The sequence below is a fragment of the Varanus komodoensis genome, unplaced genomic scaffold (genome assembly GCF_004798865.1).
Source record: "Varanus komodoensis strain SLA01 unplaced genomic scaffold, ASM479886v1 scaffold44_1, whole genome shotgun sequence".
Lineage (NCBI taxonomy): Eukaryota > Metazoa > Chordata > Lepidosauria > Squamata > Varanidae > Varanus > Varanus komodoensis.
The window spans coordinates 383,104-398,807 of NW_025336009.1; the positions used below are offsets into that span (position 1 = coordinate 383,104).

Below are 15,704 nucleotides of genomic sequence, written 5' to 3' on the forward strand. Positions count from 1 at the left end.
ATCCCAAAGAAGGGCAATGCCAAAGAATGTTCAAACTACCACACCATTGCACTCATTTCACATGCTAGCAAAGTTATGCTCAAAATCCTACAAGCTAGGCTTCAGCAGTATGTGGACCAAGAACTACCAGGAGTACAAGCAGGGTTTAGAAAAGGCAGAGGAACTAGAAATCAAATTGTCAACATACGCTGGAACATGGAAAAAGCTAGGGAGTTCCAGAAAAGCATCTACTTCTGCTTCATTGACTACACTAAAGCCTTTGATTGTGTGGATCACAAAAATTGTGGCAAGTTCTTAAAGAGATGGGAGTACCTGACCATCTTATTTCTCTCTTGAGAAACTTATATGCAGGTCAAGAAGCAACAGTGAGAACTGGGCACGGAACCACTGATTGGTTCAAAATTGAGAAAGGAGTTCGGCAAGGCTGTATACTGTCGGCCTGCCTATTTAACTTCTATGCAGAGCGCATCATGAGAAAGGCGGGCCTAGATGAACCAACAGCTGGAATTAAGATTGCTGGGAGAAATATCAACAACCTCAGATATGCAGATGATACCACACTAATGTTAGAAAGTGAAGAGGAACCAAAGAACCTCTTGATGCGGGTGAAGGAGGAGAGTGCAAAAGTTGGCTTGAAACTCAACATGAAGAAAACTAAGATCATGGCATCTGGTCCTCTCACTTCCTGGCAAATAGATGGGGAAGAAATGGAGGCAGTGACAGATTTTATTTTCCTGGGCTCCAAGATCACCGCAGACGGGGACTGCAGCCAAGTAATTAAAAGACGCTTGCTCCTTGGGAGGAAAGCTATGGCAAATCTACATAGCATACTAAAAAGCAGAGACATCACCCTGCCAACAAAAGTCCGTATAGTCAAGGCTATGGTTTTCCCTGTTGCAATGTATGGCTGTGAAAGTTGGACCATAAGGAAGGCTGAGCTCCGAAGAATTGAGGCCTTTGAATTGTGGTGCTGACAGAGACTCCTGCGAGTCCCTTGGACAGCAAGGCGATCAAACCAGTCAGTCCTAGAGGAGATCAACCCTGACTGCTCTTTAGAAGGCCAGATCCTGAAGATGAAACTCAAATACTTTGGCCACCTAATGAGAAGGAAGGACTCCCTGGAGAAGAGCCTAATGCTGGGAACAATAGATGGCAAAAGAAGAATGGGACGGCAGAGAATGAGGTGGTTAGATGGAGTCACTGAAGCAGTTGGTGTGAGTTTGAGGGGACTCCGGGGGATGGTGGAGGACAGGAAGGCCTGGAGGAATGTTGTCCAAGGGGTCGCGATGGGTCGGACACGACTTCACGACTAACAACAAAATAACATACTCAGCAAAAATAAATAAAAAGAGAAAGCAGGAACGATCTAAACTAGTAGAGGAATTGGCAAAGCTCGAACATGAGCTTCAGGAAGATCCAACCAAAAAAGACCTTAAGACACAAATGAATATTTTAAAACACAAACTGAACATCTTAGACACAAATGAACTTACCAAGCAAATGAAACTGACTAAACAGAACTTTTTTGAAAATGCTAACAAACCAGGGATATGGTTAGCTTATAAACTAAAGGAAAGAGAAAAGAGATTAATATATAAATCGAAGGATGGAGAAGGACAACTGCAGGAACAAAGTATGTTAATTAAGAAAATAGTGGAAGACGTTTTTGTGAAGCTGTACCAGAATAAATTCCAACTAAGAAAGTTAATAAGTATGTTCAAAAGGGAAATTTACCAAAGTTGTCGGAGAAATACCAAAATATATTAAATGAGGAAATAACAATGACAGAAGTAACTGAGGCTATCAAGAGATAAAAGAACAAAACCCCAAAAGCTTTTGAAGGAATCTTGTCTATGCCTTTTAAGGATATATGTAACGCAGTATTGTCAGATGCTAAAATACCGAATACCTGAACCGAGGCAAATATTGCCTTAATACCGAAAGAAGATATGGACTTGACACAGATTCAGAATTATAGACCTATAGCACTTCTAAATGTGGATTACAAAATCTTTGCCTCTGTAATGGCAGAAAGACTGAAGAAGTATTTAACAGACTTTATATATTCAGATCAAAATGGCTTTTTACCTAAAAGACAAATGAGGAATAATATGAGATTTAGTTTGGATATTTTAGAGCAGGGGTATCAAACGCAACTTACCCAGAGGCCGCTGGAAGTAGAGTCTGGGTGAGGCTGGGCCGCATCAAGTATTCCACCACCGCGGTGGTGGAGGGCCACTCATCCCACGGCCGGCCCGGGTGCCGCCGACGCTTTGAAGGCCGCAGGGCCCCTCCCCCATGCCCCGCCCGTCCCGGCAATTGGCCTGCGGGCCACGAGTTTGAGACCTCTGTTTTAGAGTATTATGAGGTTCACTCTGAAAAACCAATGGCATTGTTTTTCTTGGATGCACAGAAGGCCTTTGACAATGTTAACTGGCAATTCATGAAACAACAACTTGCACAAATGGAATTTGGTGAAAAATTTATTAATGCAATATCAAGCATTTATCAAAAATAGACTGCCAGGATTATACTTAATGGAGAACTTACAAATATTATAGATATTCAAAAGGGCACAAGACAAGGATGTCCTTTATCACATTGTTATTTATATTGATTTTAGAAGTGCTAAACAGAAGTATTAGAGAAGATATGGATATTAAAGGTGCTAGAATTACAGATGAAAGCTATAAACTAAAAGCATTTGCAAATGATTTAGTTTTTATTCTTGAGGAACCCTTGGTAACAATGTCTAAGCTTCTACAAAAGATAGAAGAGTATGGTGAAGTTACCAGGATGAAAATAAATAAGAGAAAAGACAAAATTGCTAGTGAAAAATCTCACATTGGAGCAGAGAAAAACTCTGATGAAACAAGTAGATCTTCAAATTGTTAAAAAGGTTAAATATTTGGGAATTTTCCTTACAGCTAAATGTACTACATTGAAAGAAGATAATTATGATAAACTACTTAAGGAAATTAAGAGTGACCTGGAAAAATTGGCTAATTTGCAACTATTGTTGTTGGGAAGAATAGCAATAGTTGAAAATAAAAACTTTGGTAATATATTCATTTTATTTCAAACAATTCCCATAAATATTGAAAAAAAAATTTTTTTGATGCTCTAAACACCCAAATTTCGAGATTTGTATAGAAAAAGAAACCAAGGATTAAATTAAAAATGCTTCAAGGAGGCCAAAGGGAATGGGGGCTTTGGCCTTCCTGATTGGATGTTGTACTATCAAGTTTCTGTCTTAACATGGCTAAAAGAATGGATAACTTTAAGAAATAAGAGAATCCTTTATCTTGAAGGGCATGATTTGCAAATGGGTTGGCATGCTTATATGTGGTATGAGAAGTGTAGGGCACATGGTTGTTTTTTAAATCATTATATTAGAAAGTCATTAATGTTGGTGTGGGAAAAACTAAAGACAAAACTACACTAAATTACCAACATGGCTTTCACCTATGGAAGCTCTTGTATATCCAAATGCATTGAATTTTGACATGATTGTGAGATATGATGATATTCTGGATAATGATGGAGGATTGAAACCGAACCAAGAACTACAAGAGCAGAGAATTAATATCTCTTGGTGGCATAAGGTTCAAATACAATCAAGATATGTTAAAGATTATAAAATGTGGGATTTTTATAAGGAGTTAACATTTGACCAAGTGATCTTAAAATCAGATGAGAAAATTATTAAAAGACTGTATAATTTTGGATATGAGAATTGAAGATGAACAAGTTAAGGAAATTATGGTAATGTGGACACAAAATCTTGGATATAATATTAAGCTACAGAAATGGCAAAAGCTGTGGGAAAGAAATATTAAAGTAACATTAGCAACCTCATATAAAGAAAATCTTTATAAAATGTTTTATAGATGGTATCTATCACCAAGTAGATTAGCTAAGGTATTTCCAAATATGTCAAATGGATGTTGGAAATGCAAACATAAACCGGGTACTTTTTATCATATGTAGTGGACGTGTGATAAGGCAAAAAAATACTGGGCTAAAATACATTAATGGCTTGAGGGAATGTTACAAAAACCTTTAATATTTAAACCTGAAGTTTTCTTATTAGGCATTGTACCTGATGTTGTATTTGATGCTTCATGTAATTACTGCAGCGAGGATTGCATTTGCCCAACATTGGAGGAGTGAAGAACCACCTACCAATGAACTGATTTTTAAAAAGATCTTGGACTGTGCCGAAATGGACAGATAAGACTTTGTCTCTGAAGACGAAAGAGGCTACATACTTCTATCAAACTTGGAACTCTTTTCAGTATTGGCTAGAGAAACGGGACGATGCATAGATTTAAATATGTTTATGGATTACTATAAGAAAAAGTATGGGGGGCTGACCCAGTAGGTCTGATGTTTCTGATGATTGATGGTTTTTAGTTTCTTTTTGTTAGTTGGTAGAAAAATAATAATAAAACTTGCTTTAAAAAAAAAAGAGAATCCCTAATGTAAAGTTATATTAAATAGCTAATCAATTGAGGCACCAGATATTATATTACAACTCAATACGTTAAAAATAGAATCTTCCCAATTAGAAGGATCCTTGATGGATCTTATTTTTAAAATATGAAAATAAAAATATTAAAAAGGTAGAAAATCATTTCCTTAAAAATACATTACAAATCTGAAACAAGTATAAGGAAAAAATTATGCCATCAATCTCACCATTATGCCCAATTACTGAATTAGAAGGGAGATTTTAGGGAAATATTAAGGAATAAACAAACAGATGAAAAGATTGGCTAGCAAAAAAGAATAAACAAAGAGAGTTAAAAGCAATATTGAATAAGAAGAAAATAACTTGGTATAATTCAGTTAGAAAGCTGGACTAAAGAATGGATAAGGAAAGAGATAGATGCAGGGATTGTAAAAAAAAAATGAAAATATTATAGAAAAGGACTACCTGAAGGAATGTCTCCTCCCATATAAGCCCTCACACCCTTTATGATTGGCGGGGGAGTCCTTCCTCTGGGAACCCTCTCTGAAGGAAGTATGGAGGAGGGCCTTCTCTGCAGAGGTGCCCAGACTATGGAATCTGCTCCCCAGAGAGGTCCAACATTATATTCTTTGCAGCGCCAGGTGAAGATCTTTTTATTCGATCATTATTTTAACAATTAATGCTTTTAGATGTTTTAGGATTTTTTTTGTTTCCCTTTCACAGTCATGTTTTCTATAGTGATGTGTTTTATATTGTTTTAATAATTAATGTTTTATAGTTTTATATTTATCGCCAAAGAATTGAGGCCTTTAAATTGTGGTGCTGGAGAAGACTCCCGCGAGTCCCTTGGACTGCAAGGAGATCAAACCAGTCAGTCCTAGAGGAGATCAACCCTGACTGCTCTTTAGAAGGCCAGATACTGAAGATGAAACTCCAATACTTTGGCCACCTAATGAGAAGGAAGGACTCCCTGGAGAAGAGCCTAATGCTGGGATCAATTGACAGCAAAAGAAGGGGATGGCAGAGAATGAGGTGGCTAGATGGAGTCACTGAAGCAGTTGGTGTGAGCTTAAGTGGACTCCGGGGGATGGCGGAGGACAGGAAGGCCTGGAGGAGCGTTGTCCATGAGGTTGCAATGGGTCGGACACGACTAACTTCACGACTAACAACAACATATTTATTGTACTTTATATATCTTGTAAGCCGTCCTGAGCACTTTAAGTGATAGGAAGGGGTATAAATGTAATGAATGAATGAATGAAAATACATGGATGAAAGGGATAGTAAGTACAATTTATAAGATATTACTAGAAGAACAGAATCAGTATAATTCACTTAAAGCAACATGGGAAACAGATTTGAGAAAGAATATCAGTAATGAAGATTGGGAAAATAATCGGACAAAGAGGATATTAAAATGTGTATCAGTAAGAATAAAGGAAAATTACTACAAAATTGTATGGAAATGGCACCTAACTCCAGTGAAGTTGAATTGTACAGGTAAATTGCATAAATTGGAGTATTTGTTATTTTAGAGATGTGGTTGTGAAGTGGGTACATATTTTATAGGTGGTGGGAATGAGAATACATAATAAAATTTTGGAAAGAGGTTTATAAAGATTATAGTAAAATATTAAGTCTAAATATAGATATATGCCCTGAAATTGAATTACTTTCAATATTTTGATTTAAAAATGCTGCTGGAATAGCAAAGAATTTCTAACAAATTTAATAACTCCAATAAGATTAATTATAGATAAGAACTGGAAAATAAAAATGAATACTAATTGTCTGATCGGTTTACAGAAGTTTGGAATATAGCTATTAACAACAAATTAACATGTAATATTAAAATGAGAAAAGGACATATTAAGTAAAACAAGTTTAATGGTACTTGGGATGTATTTATTGAGTATGTCTTAAACGGAGGGAAAAATTTGAGCCGAATGTCCTGAAATGTTTGAATATCTTTTTTTTAAAAAACTTGTAATATGTATCATTGGTCTTGGTGGTGGGTGGCACTGTATTATGAAATAATTTACTTGTATTCTTAATTTTATATGTTTTTGGTTTTCAATGTTGTGGGTTTTTTAGTTGCATTTTAGATTGAAAATCATTTAAACAATTTTTTAAAAGTTTTATCAACAGCTAGAAATAGTTGAACCAAAATATCTGATAAGGAAAAAAAAAGAATAGAGTGGTTTAAATGTTATATTCAAGAACACTTCAATGCTTTAATTGATTATTAATTTCACCGAAATATCCATAAATACTTTCAAACATTACAGCCTAAGGTTTCCCTCAGGTCATTCAGGTTTTCAGTATAAACATGAAAGCATTAAAAAGAAACACTGCACTGGGGATGCTGGGATGTTCTTCCATAGAGGGCAAGCCATTCCTTCTACTCCAGAACCCACAGGAAGAAAAACAAGATTAGAGCTGCAGTTTGGGAGGTGCTTTGGGAAATAAGTTCCTAAATGACTTGTAGCTGCTCAATTTAAAAAAATGTTTTAAATTTTGTACTGTTTTACTGTACTATATAAATTGCTGTTAACCACACGGAGAGCTCTGGGTGATACAGGAATGCAATTAAAACTGTTCATACTAGCATTTGCATGCCTGAAGAGCAAATGCACACACTTCCTAGAGGTAGTCATCTGAAAATAAGTGAATTCCAGCTTTATTTTAGGTTTGAATTGTTTTGTATCTCATCATGTTACTAATGCATTTTTATGAAAATAATGCATAATGAACATTTTCCATGGAAAAATACAGTGGTTACTAATGTTTGGAATAGCTAAAATTTGGAACAGAAACATAGTAACCTTAAATAAAATAAAATAACTCTAAATAGAATAACTTAAAATTGTCGACTATTTTCTTATATTAAACTCATGAAAATTTCCAACACTTATAAAGGGTGAATGAAGGACTGATAAGGTGGTCTCTAATAAATCATGAAGCATTTCTAAATATCTGGAGAGTATTTGAAAATACTTCAAAAGCAATATATCACAGCATTTCTCAGGTCTACCTTGCAAGGGTCCTTAAAATGTTTTGAAATCTTTCTCCATAATTTACCTCTTCAAATGGTTTCCTGCATTTGAACCAACAAGGTTTCCAACAGATCTTCAAGCACAGACCTGAATATAGCCCACTGCAGTAGTCAAGTCTGGATATAATACATAACTTTGTACAGACCAGTTCTGTCCACAAGTGGTTCACATTTGCAGCACAAACCTAAGCTGGTGAAAAACTTTTGATGGAATCCAAAAGCAGGGCTGGATCTAACAATAGTCTACTATCAAAAGCAGATTGAACCCCACCTTCTTGAATGGATGGATCACCTACCAGCAAAATCTTCATTTTGCCTGCGCCGAGTTCCCTCAACCAGCCCTTTATATGAAACACTTTCCCTCCACCTGACTCCAATGAGGAAAAAAATAGAGCTTGATGTCATTAGCTTTCTGTAATGCATTGACAAACCCAGTTTTCAGAGACTTTGGATGACTTTAGGTGGTTTCATGCACATGTACAAATGCATGTGACTGAGGCAGAGATATCATGTAGAGTTTTCCAGCACCACTTTTTGGAACCTGGTTCCAGATAGAAGTGAAAATACTACGGCACTATGCCTGGCCCCAAATAGCCCTGAAGAGTTAGTAGGGCCACACATCTCCTGTGCTTATCCCAGTTCAAGTCATCCACCAGGGTGAACAAAGCAGTTCCAGCATTTGCTGAAACCCAAAGGTCAAAGTTATCAAAGTTCCTTGCTACTTGATCTCCATCAAGAGAAATAACTTATTGGGTAGATTAGAAATGCAGTAAATAAATATTTGTAAATAAGTCACAGCAGGCTTTCAAGGGTTCCCAAAGGCCACCCTGGGACTCTATCTGAAGATGCCCCTAACCACATAAACAAACAGAGCTCCTCAGAGAAGCAAACACTGAAGACACAATGGCAGCAGGAAAGGTAGGTAGGCTAGTTTCTAGAGCCTTCCATCCAAAAGGTTAATCTGGATTCCAAGTTTGGTCTAACATAACTGAGCTTGTAGCTATCAATACAATGAGGTTCATTTATTAAAATCATATGAAAGAATAACTTACTTGTATAGTCGCTGAGTGTGTAGAGGACAGTGATAAGATTGTCTAAACAAGGCCAATGATCTGGATTGCATGACAGACCTTCTTCAAAAGCATGCCGCGCCAGGGGCAGGCGGGTAAGCCTAAGTGCCACATGACCAATTTTATACCACAGGTTGACATCGGTGGAGTCTAGCATCACCGCCTAGAAAGCACAATACAGTTTGCTTGACACACACATATAGTGCTAAGTTGCACCAACTAAATCTGGTCGTTGGAACAACAGTTTAGTGCGGGGTGGGCAACCTGCAACCTACAGTCTCATTTCCAAAGCTCCACACAAGCAGTCAGTCCAGACCTCTGGCACAAGGGATCTGTCCCCTTCCCAGCAGCCTGCTCAGTGGAGAGGAAAAGTGGGAGCAGGAAGAGAGTGAAGGAGTGAGCCACTTTTGGCCCTGTCCACTGTCAGCATGCAGTCCCCAACTGAGTAAACCACAGGGGACATGATGCTTGACAGAAAAACGCTATGCACCCCTGCTCTAGTGCAGTGTCAAATAGTTCCAGAGTGCACCAAGTGTGCTTAACACTCTATTTCTAATAAGCCATATGTCAGGATTTTCACTGTAACCACAGAAATTAATGAGAAGAACTAGAACTACAGGAAGCCAGAATCCAGCTGAACATCAAGAACAACTTCCTGACCGTTCGAGCAATAAGGCAATAGAACCAATGTCCTCTGGAGGTTGCGGGCCCTCCCACATTGAAGATGTTCAAGATGCAGCTGGACAGCCATCTGTCAGAGATACTTTAACTTGGAGTCCTGCAATGAGCTTGACTCCATGGCCAACTTGTCCGGTTCAATTCTATTCTATTATTCTAAATGTTCATTCAATTTATATCCTGTCTTTTTTCCTCTTGCAGAGCAACTAAGGCAGCTTACATAGCACCATTTTACCCTAAAAGCAATCCTATGAGATAGATTAGGGTGTGACTGACTGACAGACCCAAAGTTATCCAGTGAGCTTAATGAACTGAGTAGGGAGTACAACCCAGATCTCCTAGGTACCCAGTCCAACACTCAAACCACCATACCACACTGGATCTCAAAATAAGTTTTAGATTTTCAAAACCAATTATCATACTCCTTTAGGAATACATACATGAATTGTGCTTAAACATGTTTATCAGGGCCTCCAGATTGAGAAATTTATGAGATTTGGGATAGACAGATGGACTGTCTCATGAATTAGGGCATGGCTGACTGACCACAAGCAGAGGGTGACAAGCAGGGAATCATCAGGATGACAACCAATGATGAGCAGCATCCACCAGGGCTCAGTTCTGGGACTGATTCTGTTCAATCTTTTTATCAATGACCTGGAGGAGGGAGTAACCAGTCTGCTGAACAAATTCACAGATGGTACCAAAGTGGAGGTGGTGGCCACAACTGTGGAGTAGGTATTCTAGATCCAAAAGCATCTGGAGGGACTGTATGATAATAATTAATAATAATCAGTAAGTGGGCAGGGGACAACTGAATGGCATTCAATGTGGCTAAGTCCAAGGTCTTACACTTGGGAGACAGGAATACATGCCATAGGTATAGGATGGGAGACAAATGGCTGGAGAGCAGCAGTTAGGAAAGGGATCTCGGGGTACTTGTCAATAGCAGGTTAAACATGAGCCAGCAGTGTGACATAGTGGCTAAGAAGGCGAATGCTACCCTTGAATGTATAGCCTGAAGTGAGGTGTTCAGATCAAGAGAGGTGTTAGTACCATTCTATAAGACTGCCCAGAATACACAAAAACCTAATCGTTGTGTTACCTACTCAAGAATTGTCAGTTTCTGGCAAGGAGTCAAGGCAATATGGTTAGTTCATGTCCAAAGCTCCAAACCAGGTGGTGGTGCCTGAAAGCATGTTCAATAAACAGGCCAGGAATCCAGATACCGGTTAACATCAGCAAACTTGAGGAACACAGATAATGCCACTTATTGTTTGCAACAGAGAGCAGCTCTGCCTGAACTAATTTATGGTCAGCTATAACTCAGCACAGTTGGCTAATTAAGTCAGTGTGCTGTTTCACAGACAACTGCTCTTTCAGAGTGGCAAAATCAATTAATTATGTAAACAGAAGACCATTTGAAGAATTTAATGACAAATGGAAATCCTCTTATACTCAGTACAATTAATGGGGTGTAAAAGGTGGTTCTTTAAAAAATAGTTGAGGATCTATAATTGACTTAAAGCAACTGGAAAATTTGTTGGTGTACAGAATAACAACTCCCTCTTTTCTGAACTTCCATAGAGTGCCAAAAGATAGATATTTTCGGTCTCTTTGAAATTTGTGGGCTTGAAAGTATTGATTATACTTGTTTAAAATACCTTGACAACTTTATTCTATTTTACTTTATTTTACATATACTTTTCTCCTTTTTTGTATCCTGTTTATGTTAAGAAAATGTGTTTGGATTTCTGTCGAAGCTGAAGCCATGCACTCCTTCTACTTTGTATGTGATGAACTCCTTCTCTCTCTGGCTCCTGCTTTGGGGAACCACAGGGGGTGTCCCTAAAGGTCCTGGCTCCTTTTCTTCTAATGGAGGGCAGTCATCTGCAGCCACCACCCCATGTCTGATTGTGGCTGGGGCTCACTGCCCTGGCTTTCTTTGTCTGCGGAATTCTCCTCTAGGTAGGATATGACAAAGACTATGTTGTGTTCACAGCTAGAGTACTGTGTTCAATTCTGGGCTCCACCCTGTAAGAGAGACATAGCTAGGCTAGAATCAGTTCAGCATAGCAACACAGGGATGGTAGCTGGATTGGGGAGGGATAACATATAAAATGCAATTGAGGAAGCTGAATCTATTCAGTCTAAGGACACTCAAAGGGGATATGAAGGGGTTCTCCACACAGTAGAGGATCGTGACCTGTTCTCCCCTCCAGTGGAGGAATGGACATGGTCCAATGGCGCAAAGCTCAAGGAACCAGGTTTCAGGTTGTATGTCAGCAAGTATTTCTGGACGGTCAGGGCCCCTAGGATATAGAATGGGCTTCCACAAGAGGTGGCTGGGTCCCCATCAGCGAAGGTGTTCAAGGAAAGACTGGACAAGCACATGTTGGGTATTACATGAGCAGAGCTGACTGGGACCGGGGGTCAGACTAGATGGACCAAGAGACCCCATCTGACTCACTATGTTTCTGTGTTTACATGCTACCTAACTACTCATCTGTTCTGTTCTATAGACAGTAATTCTATAGCTGTACAGACAGTGAATGAGAAATATAGTAGGGGCAAATGACGTAAAAGTGGGGCATAGCTATGGCTGGTTTTGTCAGGAATGAAAACAAGCAAGCAATGTATGAGGGGACACACCATGAGATAACTGCATCTTTGCTATGTCATTAGGCACATAACAGAGGGGAACACCTGCCCAAGGGAACATGAAGAAACTAGGTACCTCCAAATAGAACTCCATGGCTGTCTCAAAGTCATCTCGCTGTGCAGCCAGCTGAGCTAAGTTTTTGTAAGTAGAATATTTCAGCATTAAGCCTGGATGTTTTAATCCCTCTCTCTCATCCCCAGATGGAACTGCCTGAAAAATGTTAAGGAACAGTAACAATATGGAGATAGAGACTTCTTTGATAATGAAGTACAATTAAAAACTCACCAAATAACATAAATTGTTCAAAACCACCAAAAGGCAAAAGGATATACCATTGTAAACTACAAACAAGTACCAACTGTTATGCGTGTGCATTCTGGCAAGATTCCCAGGCTTGCATGAGAAGCTGACCATTTTGGCAGGACTGACAGCTCATATTATGAGAATGAGATGTATGAAGGGGAGTTGGCCTATCCTGGAAAGGCTAACAGCTTGGGCTTTGATAACAAGAGGGTTGCTGAGCTCAATTCCAGCTGCAATCCAAGGCCCTGGGTACCCACCTGGGCCTGCTAGGTTCAAGGGCAGCTGAGGGCCCAGTCAACATGCTCTTGGGAACAAAGAAGAGCAAAAACATTCTGAGGGGGGAGTTTTAAAGATGGGAAGTCTATCAGATGGAGAACTCCAGCCTCCTGGGGAGCTGGACCTGATAGTCTGTCGTCACAGTCAGAGGGTGGCCCAACTGGGGTCCTAGAGGGAGGAACACAGGCTTGCCCAGTTCCACAGCACTCCTCTTTCCAAAGACAGGCACAGAAGGATTCATAAGCACAGCTCTGGGTGACAGGGACCAGAGAAGGTGAAACATTTCACGTGTATGCTCAGAGACATTTGGCAAAGAAGCACTGGTGAGTGTTACTTTTGGGAGAGAGTATTCCGTTCACACCACCAATCAGGCTGGGTGGAAGGCAGAGCAAGATCTATTCCCTTTAAAGGACCCCAAAGGACAGTCAGGTTGCCTACCTGTAACTGTGATTTTTTGAGTGGTCACCTATGCATTCACACATATGGGTGCTGCACCTGCTTATGTTGAGGGAGATTCTTCTAGCTAAGCCTAGAGATTTTGGCGGAAGCCCCTCTTCCCCCGCTATATAATTAAGTGGGCTCCTACCATTTTCTCAGTCCATTTGGAGACCAACATTTGCCCTCTTCAGACCCTAACTTTCCTACTGCTAGGTGAAGGGCAGGTAAGAAAAAAGACCACCGATATCAACATAGGGCTGGCAGGGGGGTTGTGAAAATGCACAGATGACCATTTGAAGAACAACAGTTATAGGTAGGCAATCTGACTTTCTTCTTCGTGGTCTCTGTGCATCACACATATGGGTGACTAGCAAGCTTACCAATGAAAGGTGTTGGGGGGGTGTCATCACTGAAGGGTGGACGACCGGTCCTGAAGAAAGCGTCACTGGATCCAGAGATGGCCACTAACTATAGACCTGTGGCCAACATCCCGTTTCTGGGCAAGGTGTTGGAGCGAGTGGTGGCGGGACAACTCCAAGCACTCTTGGATGAAACTGATTATCTGGATCCTTTTCAGTCCGGCTTCAGACCTGGGTACAGTACTGAATCTGCCTTGGTCGCCCTGTACGATGACCTGTGCAGGGAGAAGGACAGGGGGAGTGCATCCCTGTTGGTTCTTCTGGACCTCTTGGCGGCTTTCGATACCATCGACCATGGTATCCTTCTGGATAGGCTAGCGGGATTGGGAGTTGGAGGCACTGCTTTGCAGTGGTTCCGCTCCTATCTCAACGGTCGATTCCAGAAGGTTGTGCTGGGGGACCATGTCTCTGCGCCATGGCAGCTATGCCATGGAGTACCACAGGGTTCCATTCTATCCCCTCTGCTATTTAACATCTATATGAAACCGCTGGGAGAGGTCATCAGGAGGTGTGGGCTGCAGAATCACCAATACGCTGATGATACCCAGCTCTACCTCTCATTTTCCACTAATCCAGGTGAGGCAGTGGCTGTGCTGAACCGGTGCTTGGCCGAGGTAATGGAATGGATGAGGGCCAATAAACTGAAACTCAACCCAGACAAGACGGAGGTCCTGTTGGTTGGCGGATCGGGCTTCGGAGAGGGTGGAGTTGACCTGGTCCTGAATGGTGCAACACTCCCTCTTAGGGATAAGGTCCGCAGCTTAGGAGTACTCCTCGACCCGGAGCTTTCTTTGGAAGCTCAGGTGACAGTGGTGGCGAGGAGCGCCTTCCTTCAGCTTCGGCTGATTAATCAGCTGCGCCCCTACCTGGAGTTCGACTGCCTGGCGATGGTGACACACGCGCTGATGACTTCCCGCCTAGACTTCTGTAACGCACTTTACGTGGGGCTTCCCCTGAAGACGGTCCGAATACTTCAATTGGTGCAAAATAGAGCTGCCAGGTTGCTGACGGGGATGGGGCGTTATGCTCACATGACTCCAGTCCTCCGTCAGCTTCACTGGCTGCCCATTGAAGCCCGGGCCCAATTCAAGGTGTTGATTATGACCTATAAAGCCCTAAACGGCTTGGGTCCGGGCTACCTGAACGAGCGCTTACGTCCGTATATGCCCGACCGCCCTTTGAGATCTGCGGGAGAGTCCCTTCTCCGGGAACCCTCCATGAAAGAAATTAGGAGAGTAAGTACTCGGAGGAGGGCTTTCTCTGCGGTGGCGCCCAACCTATGGAATTCACTCCCCAAAGAGGTCCGCCTGGCACCGTCGTTACTGGTTTTTTGGCGCCAGGTAAAGACCTTTTTATTTAAACATCATTTTAATTGTTAAAATATATGATCTGGCCAGGGCAACTTCTTCTTCCTTCTCTTTTCTCCTCCTATATTATTTATTTACTTATTTTATACTGTTATTTTTAATTTTATATTATTATGTTTGAAACTCAGTGTATTGTTTGTATTTTTATATTTAATGGTAATTTATTATGTTCTATTGTATTTGAATGTATTTTATTGTGTTGTAAGCCACCTCGAGGCTTCGGCAAGGGGCGGCATAGAAATGTAATAATAATAATAATAATAATAATAATAATAATAATAATAATAATAAATGATACAATAGCATGGCCAAAGGAACAGTCTTGTCTGGCCTGTTTATCAAGCCAGTAATAGTGGACAAATGTGGATGGTGTAAATGGTATACCTGCATGTAAAGCAGTTGATTCATTCTCTTCCTGGGTTTTGGGTCAGTCTGGCAAGTCCAGGTTTGCTAACTGGTACACTAGCTTAATTGTCTCGACAATCCAGTACACTAGGCATTGTGGACCAATCGGCTTGTCACTGGAATGGTCTACATATCTGATACATAGATGTTTAGACTTCCAGATCGATTCTGTATGGGTTTGATAAAATACTCTTTGGACATCTAATGTGTGAAGAGACCTTTTCATGTTTGTAGACAGAGTTGAACAGAATGCTGGAAGCACTAGTTCTTGATTTAAGGTAGAAAAGGCCTTAGAGAGGAAGGCAGGATCCATATGGAGGACCACCTCGTCATTATGAAACGTCAGATACGGAGGGTCTATCCGGTAAAGACCTTTTTATTTAAACGTCACTTTAATTGTTAACAATATTTACTTATTTATCTGGCCAGGGCGACTTCTTTTCTTTTATAACTTTTCTAACTTCTTTTATATCGTTTATATTTTTTATTTATTTTATATTATTAATTTTAATTTTATATTGTTATTTTTGTATTGTATTGTATTTTATTGTGTTGTA

The 15,704-nt window shown here is 40.3% G+C and overlaps 1 protein-coding gene across 11 annotated transcripts in view; it reads right to left on the reverse strand.

The window, feature by feature from the left end:
• CABIN1 (calcineurin binding protein 1) overlaps positions 1–15,704 on the reverse strand; it is a 257,074-nt gene that overhangs the window by 224,264 nt on the left and 17,106 nt on the right. For 7 of the 11 annotated variants that reach the window (XR_006416074.1, XM_044444094.1, XM_044444097.1 and 4 more), the window contains exons 5-6: positions 12,015–12,149; positions 8,582–8,762 (exon numbers count right to left, since the gene is read on the reverse strand). The exons of 1 other annotated variant lie outside the window; for it this stretch is intronic. Coding sequence is in view for 8 of the 10 variants with exons in the window: in XM_044444094.1 (XP_044300029.1) it covers positions 8,582–8,762; positions 12,015–12,149 (316 nt within the window). In the remaining 2 variants the exon portion in view is untranslated. Of the gene's footprint in view, positions 1–8,581; positions 8,763–12,014; positions 12,150–15,704 lie in introns of those variants that run through there. 3 more of the 11 variants (XM_044444099.1, XM_044444096.1, XM_044444101.1) reach the window with 3 other exon arrangements.